The sequence below is a fragment of the Epinephelus lanceolatus genome, chromosome 18 (genome assembly GCF_041903045.1).
Source record: "Epinephelus lanceolatus isolate andai-2023 chromosome 18, ASM4190304v1, whole genome shotgun sequence".
Classification (NCBI taxonomy): domain Eukaryota; kingdom Metazoa; phylum Chordata; class Actinopteri; order Perciformes; family Serranidae; genus Epinephelus; species Epinephelus lanceolatus.
Genome location: NC_135751.1, coordinates 33,715,801 through 33,743,358, shown reverse-complemented (window position 1 = coordinate 33,743,358; position 27,558 = coordinate 33,715,801). Strand labels below are relative to the sequence as shown.

General features: G+C 40.9%; 1 protein-coding gene across 4 annotated transcripts in view; it reads right to left on the bottom strand.

Moving 5' to 3' along the window:
- LOC117268567 (uncharacterized) overlaps nucleotides 1-18,761 on the bottom strand; it is a 30,932-nt gene extending 12,171 nt beyond the window's left edge. For 2 of the 4 annotated variants that reach the window (XM_033645132.2, XM_033645134.2), the window contains exons 1-7: nucleotides 13,504-14,053; nucleotides 8,806-8,911; nucleotides 7,133-7,181; nucleotides 2,130-2,174; nucleotides 1,908-1,990; nucleotides 1,636-1,732; nucleotides 1,335-1,477 (exon numbers count right to left, since the gene is read on the bottom strand). In XM_033645132.2, the coding sequence (XP_033501023.2) occupies nucleotides 1,335-1,477; nucleotides 1,636-1,732; nucleotides 1,908-1,990; nucleotides 2,130-2,174; nucleotides 7,133-7,181; nucleotides 8,806-8,911; nucleotides 13,504-13,669 (689 nt within the window). In that variant the 5' untranslated portion in view covers nucleotides 13,670-14,053. Of the gene's footprint in view, nucleotides 1-1,334; nucleotides 1,478-1,635; nucleotides 1,733-1,907; nucleotides 1,991-2,129; nucleotides 2,175-7,132; nucleotides 7,182-8,805; nucleotides 8,912-13,503; nucleotides 14,054-18,736 lie in introns of those variants that run through there. The other 2 variants (XM_033645136.2, XM_033645133.2) reach the window with 2 other exon arrangements.
- Nucleotides 18,762-27,558: the final 8,797 nt, after the last annotated feature.

Here is a 27,558-nt window from a genome sequence, read left to right as displayed (position 1 = left end):
AAATTAGGCCTATCCTGACCCGAAAAGATGCAGAAAAATTGGTCCACGCTTTTGTTACCTCTAGGCTGGATTACTGTAACTCTCTATTATCAGGTAGCTCTAGTAAGTCCTTAAAAACTCTCCAGCTAATTCAGAATGCAGCAGCACGTGTACTAACAGGAACTAAGAAACGCGATCATATTTCTCCTGTTTTAGCTTCTCTGCACTGGCTCCCTGTAAAATCCAGAATTGAATTTAAAATCCTACTGTTAACTTATAAAGCTCTAAATGGTCAAGCTCCGTCATATCTTAGTGAGCTCATAGTGCCATATTATCCCACCAGAACACTGCGCTCTGAGAACGCAGGGTTACTCGTGGTCCCTAAAGTCTCCAAAAGTAGATCAGGAGCTAGAGCCTTCAGCTATCAGGCTCCTCTCCTGTGGAATCATCTTCCTGTTACGGTCCGGGAGGCAGACACCGTCTCCACATTTAAGACTAGACTTAAGACTTTCCTCTTTGATAAAGCTTATAGTTAGGGCTGGCTCAGGCTTGCCCTGTACCAGCCCCCAGTTAGGCTGACTTAGGCCTAGTCTGCCGGAGGACCCCCCTATAATACACCGGGCACCTTCTCTCCTTCTCTCTCTCTCTCTCTCGTATTCTATTACTGCATCTTGCTAACTCGGCCATTCTGGATGTCACTAACTCGGCTTCTTCTCCGGAGCCTTTGTGCTCCACTGTCTCTCAGATTAACTCATATCGCAGCGGTGCCTGGACAGCGTGACATGTGTGGTTGTGCTGCTGCCGTGGTCCTGCCAGATGCCTCCTGCTGCTGCTGCCATCATTAGTCATTAGTCATACTTCTACTGTTATTATACACATATGATTATTGTCACACATGTATACTGCCAGATATTAATACATACTTTCAACATATTGTACCACAGTAGCCAGAACTATAACTATAATATTATTACTTTCAATAATGTTGTTGTAAGCTAGTGTTATTACCGGCATCTCTCTCTCTGTCTCTCTCTCTGTCTCATTGTGTCATACGGATTACTGTTAATTTATTATGCTGATCTGTTCTGTACGACATCTATTGCACGTCTGTCCGTCCCGGAAGAGGGATCCCTCCTCAGTTGCTCTTCCTGAGGTTTCTACCGTTTTTTTTCCCCGTTAAAGGGGTTTTTTTGGGGAGTTTTTCCTTATCCACTGCGAGGGTCATAAGGACACAGCGATGTCGTATGCTGTAAAGCCCTGTGAGGCAAATTGTGATTTGTGATATTAGGCTTTATAAATAAAATTGATTGATTGATTGATTGACTTTTAAAATTAAAGTGACGGTTTTAACTCACGCGTCTATGGCAGGAATCGCGTAACGTCCACAGTTGGTCAGCATGGCTCCCTTCATGTTGGGATCGTCCACCTCTACCATGAAGGAACGAGGGATGCCTGTGCTTTTCTTTATTCTCACAGGAGGCTCGTTGTTTTTATCCTGCTGTCAAACACACACACACGTCTGCATTTAATGCTATAGGCTTACAGTCATGTTGGCATTCAACACACACACAAACTCACACAGGATAGCAGAAATGTAAAGACACACACTTCAAATAAGTGAGGTTTACGCTGGATTGCAAAATACTCTGCTCTTACCCCGCTGTTGGGACAGTTCCTGATGTGGTGTCCAATATTTCCACAGCGATAACAGGTGTAGCTTGAAGGAAGTTGAGTACCAAACTTTTTGTTGTAACTAGAGAAAGAGACAGAGATTAAGACGGGGGTAGATGAATAAAGAAAATGATGGAAAAGAAAGGAGAGATGGAGTAAATTAATGGAAATCGAGAGAAGGAGAGACACGGATAGAAGTTTTAAGGGGACAGACATGGGGATGAAGAAGGAGCTCTGACTGCATTACAATAACTCACTTCATGGAGTCGTAGTTGGACTGGTTGATCACAACGCTGAGCTTATCCTCCTCTGACACATCTGCTTCAGCCAAGTTAGCCATCTGCATGTACACACATGAACGTATGTGTGCAACAGACACAGTGATGTCAGGTCAAACAAGAGGATCAGTGTTTAATTGCAACTGACACATGATTCAGCATAAATATGTATGAAAACAAAATAGAAAAGACAGGGTATACCTTGGAGATAAAAGGTAAGGCACCGGAAGAGTGCTGGTCGTCCATCTGTTAGAATAAACACATAATCAGTTTTACGGATGAATGATGAAGCGTGAGAGCCTCCAGGTTACATGTCTTGGGAAGAAACTGAGAGCTCCTATCTACTGGAAAAGAAGTTTTGCTCCAATACAAAACCATTTGTCCTTCTAAACTCGATGCTGCCATGTCTTCACTTTTATACCTGTATGAGCTGGTGTAAAAGTTTACACCAGCATCCAGTCATACACAGTGGATAATGCATGTCTGTTCTCTTCCGAGGATTACTGCCTCAGCACCTCCTGCCACTTGCCATCCCTTTAAACTCCTAAAAATGAAGAAGCCAACAACATAGTGCTCCCTGGGAGTTTTCACCTGTCAGGACAGCGTTTTGTTGGATATAAAACATCTTGGCGTCTACCTCGGCGCCTCCTATCATTCTTTCTTGTTTTTGTGGATCTGTCCTTGGTTTGTTCCTCTACTAGTCTGGAACAGATAAGGGAAACCATGACAGCTAAATCGCCATGTCAGACAAGAGAGGACACCTCTTCAGCAATGCTAGCAGCACGGCTCTACTGATGGAAATGCTGATCTCTCGGCCCATGTTTAGTCTGGACTGAAATATCTCTACGGACTGCCATTAAATATTCTACTAACATTTAAAGTCCCTAAAAGACGGCTTTGGTGATTTTCTGACTTTTCACCTAACACCGACAGCTGTTCAAAATTAGAATTCGTCCAGTACTTTAGACCAAATACCTGCAAAACTAAGACATTCCTATCAGTCTGACACCTCTTCTTGACATGCAGCAAGCCAGTAAGTGAACTCTGCAGCACGACAAAGTGTCCAGATATACTTCCAGACACAACAACATTCAGATAACCTATCGAGCCCTGAGCGAGCAAAAGGAACAGCTTGCTGTTGCTCTGAAAACAGGTGGGAGGTGCACAAAGCTCCACCAAAACAGAGCCAAGGGCGAGCGTTTTTTTTGAATAAGTGACACATTGCTTGCACTGTTGGCTCACACACAGAGCAGGTTAGGACAACCTGACGTTTGCTTGCTCGCTTGTTGGAATCACATCCTGTTCAGAGGAGGTGTCAGCTGTGTTTAGTGCTTATTATCAAATAGCAGCATGTTATCAGGTTACACTAACAGAGTGAATGTGGCAGGGGTGGGACCAGGTCACAAGTAAGCCTCAAGTCGCTGCACTTAACTCCAGAGTCAAGTTCCAAGTCCTAAACTTTGAGTTTCGAGTCTTAAACAGGTCATTATGTGCTCTTCACCACATGTAATGCCATTTACACGACAGAATAATAAAATATTAAATTTACAAAAATCATGAATGCTTTTTTGAGGGTGTATTAATTTGTTAAAACAAAGTGGGACTGAACTTAATCATTTAATAAAGTAGTGTCAATGTTGCACTTTCATAGCACTCGTCTGACACTGTAATTTTCTCTTCCCAAATTTGGAAGACATTTTCTAAGACTAAAAGTGATAATGTATGTTGTATGTCTACTTGAAATTAAAAGATTAATGTTAACTTTCGTTGATTCGGGAAGTGAAGGGAAATAATTTGATTCAGGGTACACTTTTTAAATAACATACTTTGGAGAAAGATATTGAGAATTTTAGTCAAAAGGCTCAAATCCAAGTGAAGTCACGAGTCATTGGTGTTAAAGTCCAAGTCAAGTGGAAAGTCTCTTTTGATTTTGTGGAGTTTAAAGTAATCAAATCTTTGACTCGAGTCCACATCTCTGCGACATAGTAGAATTTATACCCACTAAACATTAGCATGCTAGCACTTTCATTGTGAGGACGCTGACATTAGCATTCACCTAGACATAACACTCACAAATAATACAGCACATGCTCATCTTTATACTGCCTCAAACGTATTTTTAACAAAATAAGATTTGAAAAACCTTATCAAAAGCAAAATATTCACACAATAACACTTAATCGTGAACACAAGTTTAAAGTTGACACTTCAAACTTCTAAGTTATTGTTTCATTTAAAGTCCAATGTGCTGGAGTACAAACTGACTGCTCTGTATTATATTGTTCACAGCAGTATGATAGATCTTCCTGTCTGGCTTTATTAAACCTCAGCCAAATCTGATTAAAGACACTGTCAAGTTGCATTATAGGAAATATAAGATATAGTGTTTTTAATGCTTGAGGCGCACTGGGGACTAAAAGTTAGAACATCTCATCTTCTGCTGTTTCGATTTTAACTTTTCTTTTTAAAAATGTCTTTTTCTGGTACTCCAAATTCGTGACAATGCAACTCTGAATCGCAACTTGTCCAATTTCTAGTATGACTCTAGTATATGTATTTTTTTTTTGCAGTTTAATTAATGTGGATTTAACAATCAATCAGAAATGTCCAATGATGACAGACACTCACATCTCCAAGATGTGTTATCTGAGGTATCATCTGTGTGTGTATCTGTGTTGTTCTCTCCAGTGAAGTCAAACACATAATCAATACATAAGACAGCTTCATACAAACGACTTTATTGGCAGAAAAACACAAAAGGAAAAAAAAAGTTTGTGTAGTCCAACAAAGTACTAAGAGGAATGGCAGACACTTCTCCTACTGAGAAACCAGAGAGAAAATCAGGTCAGGTCAGTGCACACTGATTCAAGTGAAAGCTTTTGAGATGTGCTTGAGTTAGTTTACAAGATAACAAACAAGACTGGCACTGCAAGAATCCAGCATGAAATAACAGTGCAGCACCACTTGGTTTCTGAGGAGCGGGTTTAAGAGAGGCACTGTTTATTTGCTCCTACATTAAAGCTGAAACACTGTAAATCTAGCCTGAATTATAAACCCTAACAGAGGTAGTGTATAGGTTTCATTTCCAAAGTCTGAAGACCTCTAAGACATTCATTTCTTTACTGGATTTGAAGAGTTTGATTAGTGTTATTGATACATTTCCAGAGCATCTGTTCACTTCACTATGTGCAGGATTCAATTCAAGGAATACTTCACCCCAAAAGTAATCAGTTGTATATTAATTACTCACCAAGTGTTACGTTAAATTCTTGAAGAACAACTTGTGCAGTCTCATTTATCCGGTCTAATGCTCTGTACTTCCAAAATGCATGTATTTTCACTAAACCTTACTAAACCTAAACTGAAACTGATCTAGACTCTCTTCAAAGCCAGACTCCATTGAGAAAACCAGTAATTTTACCTCGCTGAAGGCTGAACACAGGAGCTGCTGGTCTGCCACTGCCTCGATCTGTAACTTGTTTGTCTAATTGTGTGAATTTGCTGAATCCGAATTAGCCTGTTAAAGGGATAGTTCGACATTTTGGCAAATTCGCCTATTGCCGTAATCCCTATAGTCATATGAGTAGGTACATTACCTTTAATTGTCAGTGCGTGCTGTTCTGAGATCGGTGTGGCAGAGCTGCCCGCTGAAATGGAGGTAAACGGTACAGGTCCCTCTCTCCCTCAAAATAAACCATCAAATGACTCCGATTAAAGGTAATGTACCTACTCATATGACTATAGAGATTACGGCAAAAGGCGAATTTGCCAAAATGTCGAACTATCCCTTTAAAACACCCAAATCTCACAGTAACACAAAGAAATTAACTGATCGAGGCAGTGGTAAACCAGCAGCTCCTGTGTTCAGTGAGGTAAAATTACTGTTTCTGTCAATGGGGTCTGGCTATGAAGAGACTATAAATAGGTTTTATTTTCAGTTTGGTTTTAAATAAAAACGTTTTAGCAAAAAAATGCATGTGTTTGGGAAGTTCTGAGCATATGAATGAATTAATGAGAGTTGGATTATAATCCAAGTCATGTAATTTTGTAAACAGATGTTTTGATAAATTTTTGCCACTGTTAAACGCTGACCCTTATGACTTTAATTCATCAAGAATTCTCACCATTTTTGGATTCTTTGTTCACATGAGGCATGCATGAAAAACAAAGTTTTCTTGACAAATCTAACATAAAATGTGGTGAGTCAATGATATACAAAAGGTCATTTGGGGGAGGGGAAACATTCCATTAACCTGATACTGCATTAAAACTGCATTTAAACTAATTTAGACTTACACTAGCACAAAACTAATACATTTATCTCCATGTTTTTAAAGATGTCTGAGGGCAAATGCTACAGCAGCTCCTGGAGAAGAGCCTACTGGGCAGTGACTGTTAGCAGCTCATTAAACAACAGTTGGGTTTATCAGCTGACTAGCTGGCCTGCATGATAATGTTTGACCCGCCCGAGCGGCTCCCACCACCCACAGACAGATACTGAATGATCCTCTGGTGACACAGCAACTTGTTAAATTAACAGCTGAGGGCCTTTATTAAAGATAATATGTACAAATATACTTTTCCTTATGGTTAATCATACAGTGCTGGTTTAAGTGTAAACCTCACTTCTTTTTCTTGTACACGATTTGACTGCCAATACTGCTTTTTATTTATGTAATATCATTTTAAAATATGATTTATCTCAGAGCAGCAGCTGTCTATAAATCAAATCCTGAGTAGCACACTACTTCCTCTTTGCAACAGGAACTTAGAGAACCAGAGGAAATAAAGGCTTCCGATGATTTAGCTTCTGGTTTCACTTGTTTAAATAAGTGGTTCTTAACTTTCTTATTGTCACTGACCCTAAAATTGACACTCATTTCATAAGATTTTGCTTAAGGGACCTCCATCTGACAAGATTTTGGTTGTTAGATATGATTAAGAGCAGAATACTATAGTTTAAATTACAGGTGATAACAGTGGAGGAAGTGAAACCTATGATCAGAATAGTTGCTCTCACTCATATTGGGCTTACTTACCCCTGGAACTCCCTGAAGGACCCCTGGTTAAGAACCACTGGTTTAATCCAATCATACTAACGCCAACATACAACTAATGCTGAGATATTAGGCCATGCTAACAATGTGTGTGTTTAGTGGGGCTGCAGGAGAAGAGGTGCGGTGCGATGTGGTTTGGTTACGTACTGCTTTGAAGGCTCCAAAGGCGTGGGGAAGCTGGACATCTGATCGTTCACTGAAACATAAAAATAAATTGTTTTTAAACCAGGTGCTCGTGATACTTTAACACCCTGGAAACAAAAAATAGGGCTGATATGAACAATTTATTGGCACTACTTTACTTCAATAAATAAGAAGGAAAAAGTACAAAATATAAATGTCAATACAATCTTTAAAGTGAATCACACATATCATGAAAAACTTGTTTAACACTTCAGGCGGTGATTTCCTACATGACCCAGAATTCCCCTACAGGCAGTATAAACTAGTTTTGCTGAGCTGTGAGTCAAGACATTGCTGTTGAGTTTTTCAAATGTATTTTTTGGCACTTTGAGCACCACAAGCTGAGTGCCATCTAGTTCCATCATATTGGAGAGAAAGCAGACATCTCTACGGCTGATATCTCCAACACTCTGCAACTCACACCAAAACAGTCTAAATTGATACATGGCATTACAGGTAAGAGTAAAATTACATGGTTTTGATTTAGGGGATGGCTGGAAGTTGACAAAGTGTACAGTTATTTATTTCATTTTCTTGCCCAACCTGTAGTTTATATGGAAAATATTATATTACTTTAGCTGAACACACCTTTATTCTTCTCTTTTTTTATGATGGGTTTCTCTTAGTGTCTCTTAGTGACCTAATTAACTCTACAAAATGTCAAACACTCAACCCAACAATAAAGCTGAGCCATGAATGCCACCTTAATTCACACACAACAGTTTTAACAGTGTTAGCAAAATGTGTTTACAGTGAATCTGTCCTTTAGTTTAAAATCTGATGTTAAGTTTAATGTAAGATGAGGATGTAAAGCCTTTAAAGTGACTCAAAGTTAAAGATTCCTTGGAGGCCCTTTGAAGCTGAGTGACTATCAGTCTGCATGTGCTGGTGGAAAATTGATTTTGCTGCATTTAATCTTGTGGCCAGCGTTCTTTAGCCCTCATTCCTCTCTACCCGTCTGCATGGTGCTGACGGGGCTAATCACATGACCGCCAGTCTGTTCCAGTGAGGTCTTTTCCTGCTTTCCAGGCATAAAACCCACACCACTGCTGGCTGTCCTGTCTAAGCCTGACTAATATCTGGGTAATCCCTGTGAACGTCACCATGGAGTCACACTTCTACTCTTTCCTCTTCTCCCGTGGGCATATTTGATCATGCAAGTGTTACGCAAAAACCCTGTTCTGTTAACTGTCGGCCATCAACTGAAAGATTCAGGCCTTTGTACTGGGTCATCATGAGGATGTTTAGCTCTGTCATTTCATCACCATTGTGATCCTGTACCTGCAAATACATGCTGCTGCTCACAACTGTCCATATAAGCAAAAACTCCAACCTTCACTGTGCTTTTTATTCTACTAAGAGCTTAGGATCTACATTTACTGTGAACAAAAGCAAGTACATGCATTTTAGACAACAGTTTTCTTACCTATACATGTTCCAATTTTGAGGCTGATGCCTGGGATCCACTATAAGCTCATATTTTGATTTATTATGACACAACTGTGCAACATTTCCTCATATTTTTACAATAAAATGATCGACTGCTGAAGCTGACGCAGAAGCTGAGTAAGATTATTGTGAAAAGTTCTACTACTTAAACACTTGTAACACTGCCAGACCAAAAAATTTACACTTACACGTTGCGGATCTTGCTGCTCGAGCTGGACTTTGCTCCGATGATTGGGATTCTCCTGATGATGACAGAGGAGCCTTTGGAGATCAAACCTTCATCATCTGTGTACTCTGACAGGGAGAGATGGAGAAAGTCTAAGGATCAGCTCACACAAAATGATTTCTGTGTGGTAAATATTTAACACCATAAGAAAATCTCTCTTCTTCAGGGTTATTGAGAAACTTAGCACCCTTCGCTGACATGCAGTTAATGTGAGAATGACACATCAAGCCGACAGCAGACTGTTGGTCAATGTTGAGCCGTCAGTGCACGTCTGTAGCCCTAGCTTCGCCCTAGTCTTGGTGGTGTGTCCCACACCATTGGCCTTCATTGGCCTTTGTCCACTTTTCTGTAGCAGAGACAGTGGAGATCGTTGGTGAACTAAACCACTCTAACTGGCAGTTCAGCTCAGTGCACGAGAAGAGAAATGGAATTGAGGAAAGTAAACAAACAGCTGAAGTCAAGATGGAGTGAGAATGTAGGTTTGATGCGTCTGGGCCTTTACACAAGTCTTTAGTCTTGGCTTAATTAATCTACTGCTGCAAGCGCCGATTATTTTCATTATCGGTCAATCTGCTTATTATTTTCATTTGAAGTCTCGGGCGGCAGCCTGCTGGAGTTGCTCTTAGTCGTCTTGTGTTGTACTGCTATTGTGATTCTATTAGGCACTGGATTTTGCTTTCGCTCCTTGAAAACACTTCTATCTTGTATATTTGTACATTTTGCCAGATATTTATCAACCAATCAATTTTATTTATAAAGCCTCACAGGGCTTTACAGCATACGAAATCCCTCTGTCCTTAGGACCCTCACAGCGGATAAGGAAAAACTCCCCCCCAAAAAATGGTACAAACCTCAGGAGGAGCAAATGAGGAGGGATCCCTCTTCCACGACGGACAGACGTGCAACTGATGTCGTACAGAACACTAATACTCTACTGTTCTAAAAAATGTCTTAAAATAAAAATGACCAAAAACTCAAGGTGATGTCTTCAGTTGGCTTGTTTTGTCTGGACAAACACTCAAATTCCAAACATATTCACTTTCTTATTATAGAGGCCGGAGCCAGTGAATTACTGGTATTTCTTATTTAAAAATTACCTACAAAATTCATTGGTTATTAAAATAGTTAAGTTTCTGTTGAGTGACTAATCAGTTTATCGACATATTGTTTCAGCCTTAGATTAACAAATTCTACCTTTTGTTAATCTGCTAAATCTAGACAGTAAAGACTTGATATTAATTTCACAGCTGGGTAACCTCTGTCACCAGTCTCACATTACTCTGTGTCAGTGTTGGACAAAGTACTCAGATCTTTAACTTGAGTTAAAGTAGTAATACTAAAGTATATGAACACTCTGTTACAAGTAAAAGTCCTGCATTTAAAAACTTCCTTACATAAAAGTACATAAGTATTAGAATAACAAAATACTTAAAGAACCAAAACCAGAAGTGCTCATTGTGTAGAATGGCCCTTTTCAGAGTCATATTTATTATTGAATTATAATCATTAATACATTCATGTGTTCATCACTTTGATGTTGAAGTTGGTAAATGTGGAACTCATTTAAATTGCTCTATATACTGCTGGGTTGCAAATTACAGTTACTGATACAAAAACTAAGTAGCTAATACCTAAGGCTTTAAAATGAAGTAGGGATGCACGATAATATCTGCACGTCATTGGTATCGGCCGATATCGGCTTTAAAATGAGCTATCAGACTCGGCCCACCAACATGCGTTTTCTTATTTTGCACAATGAATGAATATTGTATACATTGAAACGTATTGTATTTCACGTCTCTATCTGCTGGTGGGCCATCACGATAAGAATATGCATGCATAATCTGATGTTAATTCCACTACAGAAGAGACTTGATGATCACTAAAATTAGGTGGGGAAAAAAGTGGATATATCGATATCGGTATTGATTATTAGTGAAATGAGACGTTACATATCGGCAAAAAAAAAATCCAATATAATGCATCCCTAAAATAAAGGTAGTGGAATAAAAAGTATACTACTTATTTACCTCTGAAATGAGTAGAAGTATGGAGTAGCATAAAATGGAAATACTCAAGTACTACAGTACCATTTTTGAGTAAATATACAAAATATAAGATATAAAACTCACCAATTTTTATATCTTAAGTACTAGCGTTAAACACAGTAGCATAACACACACTTTATTTCTATGTTAACACACATTTCATTTCTGTTTTATTAGGGCCCAAGCAGGAGACCTGCGAGGTCCCTATTGTTTTTCTCCCGATTATATATATATATATATATATATATATATATATATATATATATTTCCATTTTCCGCCTACCGTTTTTTTTTTGCAAATTCGCAAAATGTTGCAAACCTACTTTTTCGAACTCCTCCCAGGCAATTTCACCGATTGGCATGAAACTTTGCACACAGCATCTGAGGACCCTCCCGACAAAAAGTTATTAAAAGAATTTCGATATTCCAAACAATACTCAAGTTATTAAATAGCAACTTCCTGCAGATTTCGTTCTAAACAGGAAGTGCTGCATATATCCACATTGGTGTATCCGAATGACATGAAACTCAATTTACTACTTCCTCATGAGCCCCTGAGGCTCTGTGCAAAATGTCAGGCGATGACCACCAGGTGGCGCTCTTTAAATTGAAGTATTTTATATCTGAACATCGGTTGGGCGGATTAACACGAAACTTGTTATAATTATTGTCAATGCCCTCCTGAGGATATCTGATGAAGGACTTACCGATCCGCCACTAGGTGGCGCTCTGGTGGCCGTCTAATTTAATATTTGGCACTGTGCCAACACCATAACACTCATGGAAATAAAATTGATAGGGGTGGTATAGACTGGCCCCTGTAACTCACACACCAAAAATGACCAGCAGGTTACGATACTTTCAATGCAAAAGCGTTTTTGGCTAATAACTCCCACATAATATGTCGCACATTGTTAAACCTTCTATTTATGTGTTCTCTGAATTCCGCTGAATTGTGTGGTGTAAGCCACGCCCACTTTCGCGGTAACTTTCCATTCCCTAAATCGCGACAAATGAAAAACATACTTTTTTGAACTCCTCCTAGGCGATTTGTCCGATTTGCACCAAACTTTGCATGAAGCATCTGTCAACCCTCCTGACAAAAAGTTATTAAAAGAATTTTGATCGTCCAAAAATGGCCAAAATATAAAACAACAAATTCCTCCACATTGTGTTCAAAACAGACAGTCTTTCATATCTTGACCAAATACAGTCTGATTACCACAACACTTTTGCTAATTGTGTTCCATGGCCCGATGAGGGTTTGTGCAAAATTCGGTGCAAATCGGCCAATAGGTGGCGCTCTGGTGGCAGTCTAATTAGTGTGAATGGAAGTAAATTGGAAAATCTTCAAATCCTCTTCAAAACTCATCGACTTTCAACCTCTTCTTGTCCCTCATACTTTGAGCTAGAGACACCATGTCAACTTTTTAAGAGTCAGAAGACCTTGAACTATTGGGCATGTATTCAGCTTCTACTTTTTGGAAAAATACATACGTGGGTTGGGTGCCTACCTGTATACTGGAAATGTAAGTAAGAGATAACGTTTATTTTTTTATTTATTACAGCTGACAAGACATCTAGGTGCACGCCCCCCAACGGCAGCATGCCCTGACGCGCGTGGACTGCGAGGGCCCGTTCATCGCTTTAATTTCATTTATTGCCTTATATTTACACACTTTTATTTCATACTCTTATTCTTACTTATTGTAATTCTCTATTCTTCTAGTCGGAGTAACTGTTACGAATCATTTCCACTTCTCATTCTGAACTGCTGAACTGTGAGTCACACTAAAGTTAAGGAACATATTGACACTCTTTGTATCCTGCAGTGTGGTCGTCAGGAAACCACAATACTGCATGACACAGCACTGTCGTCAGACTCACATCTGATTAAAGAAGCCTGAAAAGTCTGAATCCACTAATCCGTCCTATCATGTATCTATTAAATCGTTTTTTTAAATTACCTGATTGTAAACTTTCTGTAAACTCTTACAGCTGGAGTTGTATGTAAATATTTGGGTGGGTTGTGCTTTCAGTGGAAGCACATTTCTGAGAGTATGATGGGTTTCAGAGTTTATCTGCAGGATACTGAAACTTCTCTGAGGCGATACCATCAGTCATAGCTGCATATCAGGTTTTGTCTGTCATATTTTCTCTTCTGCCTTCTGTGTATTTAGTGACTGCACCTACACTGCAGCAAATTATCATCACTGATGATTCATATAGTGATGATTTTCATTTATGTGTGTGTGTCTGGCTAGGCTTAAATCTTATGGTCATGACTGGGCTGTGCTCCTACCCTACCTTTGCTATATTTATCCCATGTGTCTCTTGGCACTTTCACATGCATGGCACTGACCGGGCTGATCCACCACCACCACCAGGCCGTTCAATTACAGGCATGAGGCGTGCATGCAGCAGGAATGTGGCCCATTCATTAGACCCCTTTTGTTCTTGCTTGACTTTTCTGGACCCCCGTCAAGCTGAAACAGGTGACGCAACCCTCTGTCCCAACACAGCTGTCAAACACGGACCACGTGCTTTCTTCCAAAGTTCAAACTGTCAGGATAAACACACCCTATCAGTCCATAACATATGGTTTTTATTACCTTCTTTGCTCTGTGCGTTAGTGATCTGCAGGTCGCAGTCCCCGGCTCGCAGCTTCTCCCTGCCCATAATCTGCCTCTTCAGATCCCTCAGCGTGATGTGCGGGCCGTCAAACACCACCGTGTCGTAGCTGAGTTTGGAGGAGAATTTATAATGAACATGAGTCATGCTGAAAATAAGCAGAAAACCTCGCCCCACGCTGCCAGGGAGCCGACAGCTGACAGTTTGCCGGCGGTGACAGAACACCTGTATCGTCAGTTGCAATGGGAGTAACAAAGTTAGCTTGCTAGCTGCCGTTAGCCGCCGGTTGCGTCGAGCGTCACGGGTCTGCGGCTAACAAACTGTTAGGTCGTCAATTACCAACTGCCGGTTAAAGTGGCGTTCACGGGATGACATGTCCCGTCGTCTGGTGGAACAGCGGCAGACACTCAAAGCAAAGCGCCCTCAGTCAGTTTCGGGTCTAATGTGAACTTTTATCCCGGCTAACGGCGCTGTGAGCCCGGAGAGTGCTCCCTGACAGAAACCACCAGCTGTTTCCACAAGCAACGGCTCGTCAGCACAGCGCGAGCTCCATCTGATGCTGCGTTCAGGTCACCCCCGCACACTCAGAATTTCAAGCATCAAAGTGATGACTGCAAACGCACTTATGTCTTGTATCATTAAAATTATAAACAATGTTTGTCCAGCCGCTGTTGTTAAAGGTTTAATTTTGAAATTATTATTATTGTGATTTTAAATAAAAGAACCGGAAACCATTTTGATTTAATGTAGAGTTTTATTACATAGCTGATTTAATCTTTTAAAAATACTTTTTATTGCCATATCATATTATGTATCTTACTCATTACAAAGCTCATGTACTGGTGACATTTATTTCTATATTTTTTTAAGTGAGAAATTATGTGAATAGGTGTGTGACCCTGTGATACATCAGCATAATAAACTATTATTAATATACAATGATAAATATTAAAAGATAACAACAATTACAGGGCAGGTTTGAACTTAAGTATGTTAGTATGTTATCGGAATTTTGGGGTCATACAAAAATATCTATGATTCCATTTCATATTCAAGGTTTGTAACCACGTTTTCTTCTTTCAATATTTCAACCTTCCTGTACAGCAACATAAGGCTAAGAATTAATAATTTAAAAATAAAACATGTACAAAATTAACAGGAAAATAAATACATAAAATTCAAATTCAAAAAAAAGTTTTTTAAAAAAGTGTTTAATCGTAATTTGACCACTTCTTTTCACAAGGAAGTTGTCAAACATGATAAACATTATCATCATTATGGGTAAATATATTCATAAACGTGAATGGAAAAGCAGTAAATCCTCTTTAATTTGTCCCGAAAAAGAATTTAAAAACTGTTTATAATCAATAAAGTTAGTATCTAAGAATAATTAGTCCCTTATTAACTTATATAAAGTCATGTACAAGTCTGTTTCATCATAAATTATAGTCCTTGCAGTTCAAATTTGTTAACAGATGCTCAAATGACAGTGCAGGAGCAGCTCCAAAAATGTGTCAGGTTTCCATTCGTAAGAGGACAGATATTTATCCAGAAACATAAGAAAAGAGGCACCCCCCCCACACACACACACACACACACACACAAAGACAAAAAAAAAAGATATAAAGATGCTATTACTTAAATATATACGGCTGTACTAAAACTGAATCTTAGGACTTTTGACATACAAGATACGAGATACTAGATCTTTTTCCCTTTTGTGGATATTTAATCATAGCCAGGTATGTTGTAATGGGTCAAAGTCATGCATGCTGGCCCACTGTCACTCTCACTGGAGCACTTTACAGAACAGAGTGTTATCAGTAACACCTGTGCTTTTCCCACTATGATAAGTCAAAATGTCTGCTGCAAGAGGGGCCTGTGCACTTATTTTTAGTATGGGTATTGAATTCTCAGGGAAAAATAATAAATATAACATACAACAGATCAAACATCTATAAAGGTGAAGAGACTCAGGAATTACAAACTATACTAGAAGAAAGAAAAACAGATGGCAGACATGTCAGTCCCCCACTACATAAACCCTCTTGTAAGAATAGTTGCGATATCCAATCCAATATAAGACATAAAAGGCTCCCATATTTCATAAAACACATCACCTTTCAAGTGCAGGGCACATGTCAAATAACAAAATAGCAAACCACAAAACAAAAAAAGAAAGAAAGAAAGAAAAAAGAAAGAAATCATTAACATTTGTGACAATGTCTAAAAACCCATATGCCTATTTATATGCCTTCATCCAATTCAGGATTAAGTTTTGTCCAATTTTCCTCTGTACACCTGAAGGCAGCATCTTGCCTCCACACACAGAGCAGTGCACCTGTTTGGACTCGGGGGACAGCAGACAGGCTGCCTCAAAGAAAACCAGATTTACACCTCATGAAGATTAAATAATTGATTTCACTTGTCCACTTCTTCTGTTGGAGATCTGACGTCTTGATATTGTTTTTTCTTTAATAAACTGCATCATAGTCCCAGAGGGAGTCACACTCTGAGGCAGCCAAGCTCACCGAGACACAGGACCACAGAGGAAGAAACACATTTATATTTTTTAGAATCATGATTTGGTGATAATTTATTTTCAATGCACACTTTTAAATTAACTGCTTGTGCCGCGTGTGTAGCCTAAAATATCCACTAGATGGAGACAATGCTCCATTTATGATGTTCAAATGTGTGTGTTGGTGTGTGTTAGTTATTAGATGAGCTGTGTTGCAGTGTGCAGTCAGTCTGAAAGGTTTATATCTTGACATGCTTGGTCCTATAGCCGTGGTAAAACATGCTTAATTGTTCTGACTAAAATAAAACCTGTTTTATTAGACTGTAGACTTTAGGCTGTGCAATCCTATGCCAGTGAGGTTTTGCATCAGTCAGTGTGTGTGATTACAGTACAGCCGCAAATTGATGTTCCTAATCATTATAAAAATCCATCACAGTTGGATTTATTTTAATCTGGAACGCCTGAAATGCCACTTCTTCACATCAGCAATTACATCTGTGATAATTAGGCTACAGCTGAATAACACGCTTCACTATTGATGAATCACTTTTTGATTTTAAGAACTGCTCTTAAAACAGTAGCTTGACATCTTGTGAAATATGCTTGTTTGCTTTCTCGCAGAGAAAATCGATGTCACCTCTCATGTCTGTACATATGAAGCAGTGAGTTAGCGTAGCTTAGCATAGATGGTGGAAACGAGAAAATGTTAGTCTGGCTCTTTCAGAAGGTAACACAGTCCACCTACCTCTGAAGGTCACTAATTAAAATGCTATATTTCAGTTGATTAATCAAAACAAAAGTTATAGTTTCAGTCTTCATGCCAGGGTAAACTAAACTACCCACCTGTTGTCTCCAGCTTTATATTTGACAGACTAACACTGCATGTGAGTGGTATCGGCCTTAATTTACTTACCTAACAATTGGTAAGAAAACAATTCAGCTCATTCATTCATTAATTTTCCACAACCACTTATCCTGTTAGGAGTCACAGGGGGGCTGGAGCCTATCCCAGCTGACATTGGGTGAGAGGCAGGGTACATCCTGGACAGGTCACCAGACTATCACAGGGCTGACACATAGAGACAGACAACCATTCACACTCACATTCACACCTGCGGACAATTTAGAGTCACAGAGTCAGAGTGAGTGTCTTTGCTGTACCTTTAAGTTGGAATGTGTTAGTACTGTCTCGTGGTGTTGGTAAAAATTAAAGAGGAAGAAACAATTGTTGTAGCCCGCTTATTACCCACAGCCCAGAAGAGCTGGGGAACATCAACAGTCAAGAAGAGAGGGTTACATTAGCATTGCCGTGGCTCCCTCAACAAAAAGCCTATGGGATTTCTGCATTGGATTTTGGATTATTACAGAAAATAAACTCTGTAGCAAACCAAAAACTGTGATACATACTGTAAACGTTTTGGTCAGCAAGATAATCCTCCCAAATGAGCACCACTTTTATGATTTTTGAAGCCTGAATGCAATCGCCAGAAGTAAAACACTAACGTTAGGTTACAAACTAACTACACCACAGTTGCATGACTTCAACGTCCCTTCTACAATGAGGCTGTAAAGCTGTGTTCAGCGTGATGACATCCTGTAGCCTCATTTAGCCACTTATAAGCAACCACCTTTTTTAAGACACGTTAAACTTCAAAAATCACGAGTGGGGTATTTACTGATGTATTTTATGGTGCAGAACAAAACGTGAAAGTCTTGAGCTTGTGTTAACCACAGACCTTATTTCAGGCATCCAACCAAAAACCTACTGACTTCAAGACAATTGGTCCAGGAGTGCAAAAATGCTAACTCATTTCTGGGTTTTAGGACTTGTTCCTGGGGCACTTTATAAGCGTATTCTCAAAACGTCAAACTATTCCTACGTCTAGTCAAAACTGGACTATAAGTGCTTGTGACCTTAATGTATTTTAATAAATTAAAGTATCATATCATTCCAAATAAAAATATAATTGAAGCTAGCTCACCACAGTCTCTGCACTAAAGGTGGAAGAGCAGAAATGTACAGCCTACACAAGTCCTGAGGAAAGGAGGCAAGGTGGTGAGGATGTGAGGAACCGAAGGGAGGGGACGAAAACAAGATGTAAGGAAACAAGCCATGCAGGCAAGTAGCTTAGGAAGCAGGAATCTTCTCTGACATCATCACCACAGGTTGGTGGGACACACACACACACACACACACACACACACACACACACGGTGAAGCCATAAGACCAAGGTTTACTGCAAGCTGATTGGTTGGATTCAGATAAATGGAGGGAGAGAAGGAGTGATGAGAGAGGAGTGTTTGAGGAAGTGTTTTGCACTCGGTCCTCTCTCTCCGCGGCTCCTCGGTCTCTTGCTCCGTCTCTCACTCCCCTGCCTGCTCTGCTCAGAGGAGGGATTTGCCCTATCTTCCCTGGCTTAGCGCACCATTGTGAAAGCAGTGGGAGGATGGAGAGATGCAGAAGGAAAGAGAGAGGGAGAGAGGATGAAAGGGAAACAGCTGCTGCCTTTAAACTGATGTTCTTCTTATCGTGATATGATACAGGACATGTTCAGTGACTCAGCCATCAAAGAGCTGCTTGGAAACAGTTATATCCTCAGCTTTGTGTGTGTGTGTGTGTGTGTGTGTGTGTGTGTGTGTGTGTGTGTAAATTCTTGATGGCGGATGACGTGTTTAAAGGGGAGTATATTACCGCGTTCACGTGTTCGTCTGTGGAGGCCCATTTCTGCCAAAAGAAGCAAAAAATAGAGGACATCTTAGGAATGACGAAAAATACACATAGTGAATCCAAATTTTGACATGATGAGCCAAAAGTTTGATTTTTGGAGACAGTCGATCATAATTTTGTCTTAAATAATGATTAACGAATGAACTTTAACATTCCTAACTTTAAAGAGTTGCATGTAACTCTTGATAACGACAGTTGATCATTAAGTGTCACTCCGAAGTCGTCAAAATCTGGCACAGTTTTCCCGTCTTGTTGTTTCATTCATCCCCAAAACAAACACATGCGCGAGCCAGGTAAGCGTCTTTACGACAATACGCGCTAGAGCTCATGGGAAATGTAGGCTTCATTTCGGCAAAACACTACCGCACCAGCGGGTAGCACTACCGGCAAAACTTTGCCCCCGCTCCTATCGGGGATCCCAGCTCACCTCTGCCGCGCCCCAGCTCCACCTCTCCGGCGTAAGCACCACGCCGCCGGGGTAAACGCAGCGGTTGGCTGGTAAGGCTGAAGGCCTGTTTGGCGAACACTTCCACGGCTTCTTGGACTGAGTATGGAGCGGTGCCTCCCCGTGGACGTCGGGTCGAGGAGGAGGAATAGCAACTATTTATAAGAGTCACTATAAAAGTAAGCAGCTAGGTAAGATGACGTGTGCCGTCTGAGTGCCGTAAATCGTTTCATCCTGGAAGCGACCTGGGGCGGACCCGGAGACAGTTTCCTAAAGGTATGGATATACACTATATAGAAATAGCTTATCTTAACACCGATGGTCTCATTTGTTGTAGGTCACGCACAGACATCAGCAGAAACGAGAGACTTTTGCATATCCACTTAAAAGTTCCTTGTAGCGGCTTTAATGCAAGACTATAAATGAACTACCACAGTTGCAGGACTTCAGTGTTGTCCCCAGAGTGTGGCTTTAAAGCCACCGCCAGAGTGATGACGTTCTGCAGTCTCATTTAGCCAAACCACACCCCACAGTTTGAGAACAACTGTATTAGAATGAGGCATTTATATCTACATATAGAGTAGGTCCACGGAGTCTGCCCTGTTGTTTTACAGTAGTCCAGAACCAACAAATAAAACACTGGCTCCAGATAAGGCCATTTGCATTTTCATGTTGGCTGCCATAGTTCGCCTACACACGTGGCACACAGCAGAAATTTCAGTACTTAATCCTACACACTCGTCCTTTAATTTAAATGTTTGTTTTTTTTCCTGGTAAAAATGGTTTCCCTATGAGGTGTGCGTGCTCTTGTAACACGTATAATAATACATAATGTTTTAGGGAAAGCATTGGAGTTGACTTAACCAGGAGGGAGAGTAGAAAAGCAGTCATATATATATGTATATGTATATAAACATACATATATATATATATATGTGTGCGTGTGTGTGTGTGTTAATGTGTGTTTTTCTGATGTGTATAATTCTGTGGGCCTTACAGGGTTAAAGGAAATGAGCTCATTGGACACACACACTTCATGGCTGCTGCACCAAAGAGTGAACAAACGGAGAAGGGCAGCATATATAACCTCTCATTAAGTAGAAGTGATGGCACCTGTGGGAGGTGGATCCTTTCCAGGCAGGCGTCTTTGTTTCATCCCCACTGCCTCAGATGGGTCATGTGATCTCTGTCTGCAGACATTTTTTACACATATAATAACCACATTGTGTGTGTTTACATGTTGTGATGTGTAGATTTTATCGAGACAAGGTCATGTCATTGTGATTTATTTATTTATTTTTGTTTACCTCATTGCTCATTTCTGTTCTCCTCTTCCTCACCAAAACACAAAGCTGGTGTTTTCCATCTCAGTGTGTCTGGAAGGCCAAAAGTGAGAGTAAACCAACAGCTGGGACCGATCTGATCAATAAACTCCTTTCTATAAATCTGTCATTCTTAATCCCCCCTTCTCTCCCTCTCTTGTTCCTTGGCGTCTTTGACTTTCCTTTCTTTATCCTGATATCACATACCCCTAATCATCACTCCTCTCCTCTTTCTTATTTTCCTGCCTGTTCCCTCTCTCACCCTCCCCTCCACCTTACACTCTCCCCTTCTTGTCTTTCTGCTTGAGCAGCGTTCACAGCTCCAAGGCTTTTTTTTCACACTGCAGATGGCCATAGTGTTACTCCACTCAAGGCGTACACACACACACACACACACACACACACACACAGACGACATTGCTCTCTTTGTCAGTGACAATGGTTCAGAGTGCTCTTCACTCAGTTTGCCCTTCTCAGAGAGCAGAAGAGTCTCTTGTCCTCAAAAACTCAACTGGCGGAAGATTTGTCAGCTCAGTCACTGATCTGATGCTTTGTGTCTTCAAGTTCTGACTGTGTGGTAATCATCACAATAGACTAATATCACATGATTACCACACGCCGTCACTCTGATGAACAGTAAAAATCAGTTAAATAGAGTCAATAACCCTGAAACACCAAACATCCACTGTACTTAACTGTACCTGTAATTTATATGTTCTTATAGTTGATATATTTTTATGGTTTAACTTTTAAATATTATCGCTATCAATATGAATATAAGTATGCTGTCAAATCCAACAACCTCATGAATACAAAGCAACCTTTTACATTAATAATCGCATATTTATTTGGGCACCCTTTGCACTCTGCACCGTTGCACGATTGTCCTACTGTCCACAAATTTCATTATTGTTTTATTTATAATTTTATATAGTTTATTTATTGTATATTGATATCTGTATGTAGTCGCAAATTTTACGTTTACCTCATTCAGCTTTGTTGTCCTTGTTTTTTAGCAGTTATATCTATTTCAGTCAGGACTGCTTTAATCAAAGAAAACTTAATTTCCATTTGCATTATTATATTTGGCGGTATGGCTCTGTTCTGAGCCCTCTGCCTTTCCTAGGCCTATGGAGAAAGCCTAAGGAGGAGAAAGCACACCTCTCTGCCCTTCCATGTGCCTACATGGAAAGCCTAAGGTAGAGAGAGCACACCACTCTGCCCTTTCACGTGCAAATGAGAAAAGCCTGAGGCTGAGAAAGTAAACCTCCCTGCCCTTCCATGCACCTACGTGGAAAACACAAGGCAGGGAGAGCACACCTCTCTGCCCCTCCACACACTTCTTCATGGAAAGCCCAAGACAGAGAGAGCACACCTCTCTGCTCTTCCACACGCCTTCATAGAAAACCTAAGGCAGAGAGAGCACACCTCCCTGCCCTTCCATGTAACTTTATGGAAAGCCTGAGACAGGGAGAGCAGCAGCAAAGACCCCCCAGAACAGGACAGAGCCAGCATCAATGAACAGGACAGAAATGACATTGATAAGTCAGACACAACATCAAAAGGAGGAGCTGGGGTAGAGGCGGGTTGCAGAGGAAGCAGCGCCCTGAATGACATTCACCAATTGATTGCATAGAAAGGAATCATGTGATCTATCAGCGGACTCCCTTCCATCAATCAGCTGCTCCATCAGTTCATTGGGCTGTTTGAGATCAGCTGATGTAGCTGGGATGTGAGCTGAGCTTGACATTGTGTCCTGACTGAACTAAAACTATGCTCAGTTTCTGAGTAAGTACATTTAGAGTAGTAAACCATCATTTGCGAGATGGCTGGCTGATAGATAGATAGATAGATAGATAGATAGATAGATAGATAGATAGATAGATAGATAATTAGGACATCAAAGCTGGCAGCAACTCTCCCTCAGAGCCTCATTCAGTCACAAACAGCTGTTCTGGCAACATCCAACTGGGACACCAACACACACTAACACAGAAACTTGTGTTTGTGGGTAACATTAGGAGCTTGCCTGGTATAATAACATAACTGTATGTCACATTGCCATTGTGTGTGCGTGTGTGTGTTTGTCTTTGAGGCTTAAGTTAGAGGTGATCCTGTATTGGACTGCATAAAATGTTTTTGATATTTTGTTCCAAATAATAAACTCATTGCAATGACCTTCAGTATTCAGAACTAATCTCTTTCACAAATTCCTGTTTTATTTTTGGAGCACACAGAGGTAAGACATTAATGTCTGGTACAGCACTATAACATAATCTGATGTGGGATTCCTGCTGGGAAATGCTCAGTGTCTTTTATGGGCTATTAGCATAAGGGGCCATTTTCTCTTATTGGGCCAATGGAGCTGAAGAAAGCAATTACTACAGTACCATACTGCTCGATGGGAGGGTGGGTGGGTGGGGGGGTTCAAAACAGAAAAATGTGGTGGAGAGGAAAATGGCTAAGAGGATCAACAGAGAGAGCCTGGGTGAAAAGGAGAAAAAAAAGGAAAATGGAAAAAAGAAACGTGGGCGATGGTCACAATATCTCTGTGCAACAGAGGAGATGAGCGGCAGGAGAGATTGAGTGACAAAACGGCACATATAAAGGCAGTTAAGAGGAACAAAAGCAGAGTGGCAGCCAATCCCAGTGTGGCGGAGACTCTTCCATAATCCCGTCATCCACCCTAATCTCTGTGATGACGACACGGAGCTCCATCAGTGACGTCACTGTTATGAATATTCATCAGGTGAATCTGAGCTCTCCACTGAATCCTTCCGTCTCACATTACTGTTATGGTGTTGCTCTTACATTATATTCTGATAATATACAACAGCAAATCAGACACAAATTAGAATATATATACAAACAGTAAGTACAAACATTAAAGAAAAATCACTCCGAATACAGAAATGTTGAAAATTTAAAACACATAGCACAGCATTAGATCCCATTGCTCTGAATTCTTGTCTTTCCGATGTGGAAGTGTGATTGCCCTCATCAGGCATCAGCACAGTATTATCGTTAAAGCCCAACTTGCAGGTTGGAGACCATGGTGAATAAATGTGTAGGAAAATGATGTAGAAACTCGATTAAAACAAAAAACAAAAACATAGACACACTACAGTGACTTTTGGGGTCGTTTTTGTGAGAGAATTTTGCTTCCGCATCTCAAAACCCACTAACTGGTAGTGACGTAGCGTAAGGGTGTCCGGCCGAGTTTGATTGAGTGTAACATTAATAAACATGGATCCCAGTACTAGTTTTGAGACTGAAGAGGTTGAAAATGTACATTCATATGCATATGACGGCCCACAGGCTTATAATTATGAGCCTGCTAGGTGTCCAAGAGACCAGGAACAGATCAGGGTCAGGAGAAATAACGGCCACAGGAGAGAAATAGAGCTGTGGTGTGAGGAGAACCAGTGGAGAACTGGGCAGGTGTCTTGGTGAGCGACCAGTGTTAGCTAACAACAGCTAATGATGTCTAACTAGGTCTAGGTTATAACAAAGCTACCAGTAGTTCTGCCAGTACTATTAGATAACTAATGCTACTTACCCATAACAGAAACTAATGCGCAAATATCACCTTGTATCAGACGTATCTTGCTATGCGTGTTGTAACTCTGCATTATAGTGTATTGACGTCCGCAGGGGAGAGAGGGAGAGGGAGAGAGAGATACGAAGATTTCCTGATAATTTTTGTATGATAGGTGCTTGTGTGGGAACTGCCAGCCCATGTCCTCAGCTGTGGAGAGTAGGCTATGTGCTGCAGGGAGGTGAATGCTTTCTGGGCTCTGGTGGAGAATCTGAACCCCACATACACCCGAGGCTCGGAGAGGGAGACCCAAGCCTCGGGGGTATGTGCAAGGGCGGACGGGCTCCTCCAGGAACATAATCCTCCTGTCCAAAATGAGCACTGCACATGGCCGTGTTTTTGGTCACAGATGAAGGCGTGAAATCACGTCTCTTCACCTGCACAAAACGCACCCAGGCCTGTCCTGACAGACTCGAGTTTGTGCAGCCTGCACAAACACAATAATTTGGCATAATCACAAATGGTAAAATGCACTGTTAACAACCGAAAAAATACTAACTCAAGTTTACTACCACTCAGACTCACTACCACCTACTACTGCGCATTGGACAGAGGCAGGGTCAAGGACGCAGAGTCCCTCTCGTGACGTAGTATCAGGCGATGTTGAAAAAAAAAAGTGTTTTTAGAAGAGGAGCTAAAAAGAGCCACTTTTTCCTCTGAATTTGTGCCCTTATGTCGTGTAAACCATAATAAATTCTGAATTAACTTCTCATATGGTAATTTTCAGACAAGGTTATGTATCTATTTTTTTTTAAATTTAACCTGCAAGTTGCACTTTAAGGATACAAAGTGTCGGTCAACCATGTTGGTGTGGGGACAACCAAGTGTTTATACCTGTTCTGAAAGGCAACACTGGAAGGCCGAGATGTGATAATCATTTAAAGAAGCTGTATGAGTCAACAATTGCCTGCGCATGACTCTCAGCATGGAGGTGGCTGAGCCAGTGGCTAGCAGCTAATGGTGCTAACAGCACCAACAGTGCTAACAATGGCAACAGTGCTGACAGAGCTAACAGTGTTAACTTTGGGGGAACTGGAGAGTAGGCACTATGCTTTCAGGCTGTTATCACCAATAACCACCATATGAGCACAGTGCAGAGTGGCAGTAATTAGCTAGTCAGTGGGATACACACAGTGACTCGCATGCATTAACATACATGCACAGCTGAAATGTCTACCATAACAACAAACAGAGAAGCTGGGATTACAACACACAGAGAGGTAGCAAGACTTAAACTTTGTATACAGAGCCTTTAAAAATTGGGATAATGGCACATATTTTCAGATCTGTTTTCTCCTCAAAATTATTCATAGTGTTGCACTTGCTTGCACATATCATAGCTATCTACTTTCAAACCTTTACACAACCTGTCAATCATTGCGAAAGTGGTTGTCAGATTGTTGGAGAAATTCCAAAATTTGTCGGATGCACCCCCCACTTCTGACATTAAAAGGTGCATGGAAAGAGGAATTCAGACCATTTGTGTCATGAGTGTGGTCAGAACCCAATAGCAGCACCAAAGATGGGAGGATAGTTTAGAAAAGTCTTTAATGAAACCACTTGTCAAACACAGAGTGAGCAGGCAGATAAAAAACAACAATGTCAATGTGTTGGCTCGGAACCTTCAAAAAAATGCAGGTTCAGTCCCAAGTGCTTGGTGTGGCACACTGAAGCAGAGAACAGGTGAGTCAGTGGCGTCTGCTGGATGCACACAAATGGCAAACAGTACAAATGTGTGCAATGGTACCATGAGGAAGTGGGCAGAAGGCAGTACTCGACGAGCAGGGAGTCTGGAACCACGAGTATATAAAGGAGAAGCCAACACACCTGTGCAGAGCTGACTGTAGGCAGCGAGGGTCTTGACAGTGGTGATGTTGAGTAGAATCCACAGTGCACATACAAAGGTGGAATATGCAACCAATCCACAGCACAGATGTCCACAGACGGATAAACTAGTAAACTCACTTCAGGGAGCTGGGTGACAATCTCTCCGAACAGCCACTGACAACAGGCGAAGCAGGAGCAGTGGAAGATGTTTGGACAGGTGATAGGCTGGTAGGTGGGTGTGGTGGAGAGGTGGGATTAGTGGAAATTTACTGGGTTAACTGAGAGAGTGGCATGTATATCAGGTCAACAGTGGACACTGTGACAATATGACTGTAAATACTGATGATGCAACCAATGCACACCCGGGACCAGAAGCTGTATGAAGGCAATTTTTTGCTACTTTGCTATTGTTGGTGGCTCAGTCCTCTTGTGCACTGACTACTATGGTAACACTGAATTACTTGTGGAATTAAACTGTTGGAAGCTAACCACCCTGGCACATTTTATCAGGATGCACAGTGCCTTGTGGACCACTATAGCAGGGATTCATCCCTGAGTTTCCCTGACCAGCTCCTTATATTCAGAACCTGCTTTAAGTCTGAAATAGCAAACGTAAAGGATGTATCTAAGATGCTCATTGTGACAGAATATTGTTATAGTTGAATGGGAATTTCATGGTGAGCCTCTCCATGGTGACATAGCAGTTGTCTGCTTTGAATTGTCTGGAACTCTGGACAATATCCGGAGTTCAGTGTCCAACTTGAGCCTTAACTCAGTGGCTCCAAACCGTTTTTTGTTTGTGACCCCTTAAAAAAAGCAAGATCCCTTTGACTCCTCATCACATGTACTACATATAAGTTGTGAGCAAAGATTTTCTCATGTCAGACTGTTTAATTTTGAATAATTTTTCTCAACAGGTAAGACTGTACAGAATTTCACAAAAAACCTTTCTTATTCTCTACTCCTCTCTTTGATTCATCTTGTGTAAGCCAGTGGTGAGTTGCACCAATCGCCCATACATCCTCCAGATCATTCAATCGGTGGCTCCTCCATCACTCCCTGGGAACAGATGAAGACCGCCTGATGTGACACATGGGTAAACGCTGTCCATGAGTGACGCAGCACTCTCGCAGGGATGTGAGGATATTTTCCAGGTGCATCATTTTCAATCACAATCCGATCAGAAAAAGTGACAAATAAATAGATTGAAGGATTAAACATCAACCATAAACACACATGTACACGTTTGTATGTACATGCTTATCCCTCACACATACACAAACAGTGCTGTCATGCACACGCAGTCCTCTTCATGCTTCCCTCTCTTTATCACCTCCAAACACCTCAAATCTGGCACATCCTCCAGTCTCCTCATTAAGTTTCTCTCTCTCCTTCCCATTTCCCCTCTTAACTCTCATCTTCCTCCCGCCCTCTTTCCCTCCGTCATTCAGACATCTGTGTGGTGGCTGTGGAGATAAGCGGGGGAGTTATCTATCGGACAGCTAATTCAGAACGGTTGACACAGCACAGCTGATACGCATCTAGAGTGTGCCTGTATGTGTGTGTGTGCAGGTTTAGGGAGGAGAGTGCGGGC